This window comes from Aplysia californica, unplaced genomic scaffold (genome assembly GCF_000002075.1).
Source record: "Aplysia californica isolate F4 #8 unplaced genomic scaffold, AplCal3.0 scaffold00597, whole genome shotgun sequence".
Classification (NCBI taxonomy): domain Eukaryota; kingdom Metazoa; phylum Mollusca; class Gastropoda; order Aplysiida; family Aplysiidae; genus Aplysia; species Aplysia californica.
The window spans coordinates 83,975-85,408 of NW_004797867.1; the positions used below are offsets into that span (position 1 = coordinate 83,975).

The window sequence follows — 1,434 nt, forward strand, 5'->3', positions numbered from 1 at the left end:
AAAAAAAAAACCTTTAAAGAATGCAAGTTGACAGTTTCCAAGGGCACTCAAGCTTTGAAAGTCACCAAGCTTTAGAAGACATTTTACCTCTGACGCAATGTGAGCCCCACCCCCTTCAATAGCAAATATCTCGGTTTCTATTCAAGATAGATGGCTGTTTATTTTCATCAAAAGCAAGAAAAATTAGCAATCTTCAAGTTGATACCAATAGCTCAATATGTCCAATATGATTCCACCGTGTCATGTCACAAATATATATACTTTGATAAATTAATAAATGAATAAATAAATGAACAAATAAATAAAATAGCATGTTCATAACAGTAATTAAACCCTCCGAGCTTAACAATAATTGAATAACCGGTTAGCCGGGTTCACTACGCAGCTGATTCAGATGTTGAACATCTTTCGAGGCGGCAACCGCACGAGTTTGGTCCACTTCCCATTTTGTGGGCCCTGTCACAGCGAGTCGAGACTGTCTGGTTTCAGGTCTCGTCGATATCATATATATACTCCCGCACACCCAGGCTGCGCTTATGTCAGAGACGGGTCAGAGTCAGGTGGACTCGAACTGAATTGTCTGTAATTTGTGTAAAGTTTTATTGTGTGGTTGTGGAAGTCTTGATGACGATGACGTTGATGAGGATGACTGTGTTGTCTAACAAGATGTTGCTGCTTTGTCTGCTGGCTGTGTGGGGTAAGTCAGTTAAAGTTATTTGTTTGTTTGTTTTTTGTTGTGGGTTTTTGTGTGGGTTTTTTGTAAGTGTTTTAAGGCGTTCGCAACTGCATAGGGTCATATGAGCGCGCGGGACACATTAAACATTTTCAGTTAGTAGAAAATTTTGAATTTTGCCAGGGTGGCGGCCGAAGCCTACTCTTATCGATTTTACATCACCAAGGGATCTTTAACGTGCGCAACTTGCACACGGTACCTCCGAGATTTTTAGCCCATTTCTAAGACGGCTAGGTGAAGATCTTCCCTACCAGGAGGGGGCAAAAGAGGTGAGGGGATGACAGAATATTGCTAGAGAGCAGGAAAGAAGGTGAAAGGGTGGAATTTTAGAGAAGCAAATTTTTCGGTCGCTACCCGGATTCGAACCCGGGATATTTGAATGAGAGGCGAACACTTTAACCTCTGGGCCACGAGACACCCAAAGTTATTTGTTGTTTGAGTGGAGACTAGCATATGGAACAGCGATTATATAGCGTCGGGAAAAACGGGAAAAGAATTAAAAAGACATTCCGAAATTACAGAGGGTCAAATAGAAAAAAATAAAATAGGGCCTACTAGATGTACCCTCCAGCCACCTGCAAAGATTCATTGATTAGTATTTTAACCCCTAGATGTTGTATGTATTTTTCTTCTGGGTTTTTTTTTTCTTTTTTTTAAAATTTTGTTTGTTGTTTGTTTTTGTTTGGTTTTTTTGGAAGGGG

General features: G+C 40.2%; 1 protein-coding gene across 1 annotated transcript in view; it reads left to right on the forward strand.

Annotated features, from left to right (window-relative positions):
• Positions 1-476: 476 nt before the first annotated feature.
• The window catches only part of LOC101863538 (putative ferric-chelate reductase 1 homolog), a gene marked incomplete in the record, with an annotated part of 30,982 nt that continues 30,024 nt past the window's right edge, over positions 477-1,434 (forward strand). Inside the window, 1 exon segment of the mRNA XM_013087520.2 lies at positions 477-697. Within this exon segment, the coding sequence (XP_012942974.1) occupies positions 625-697 (73 nt within the window).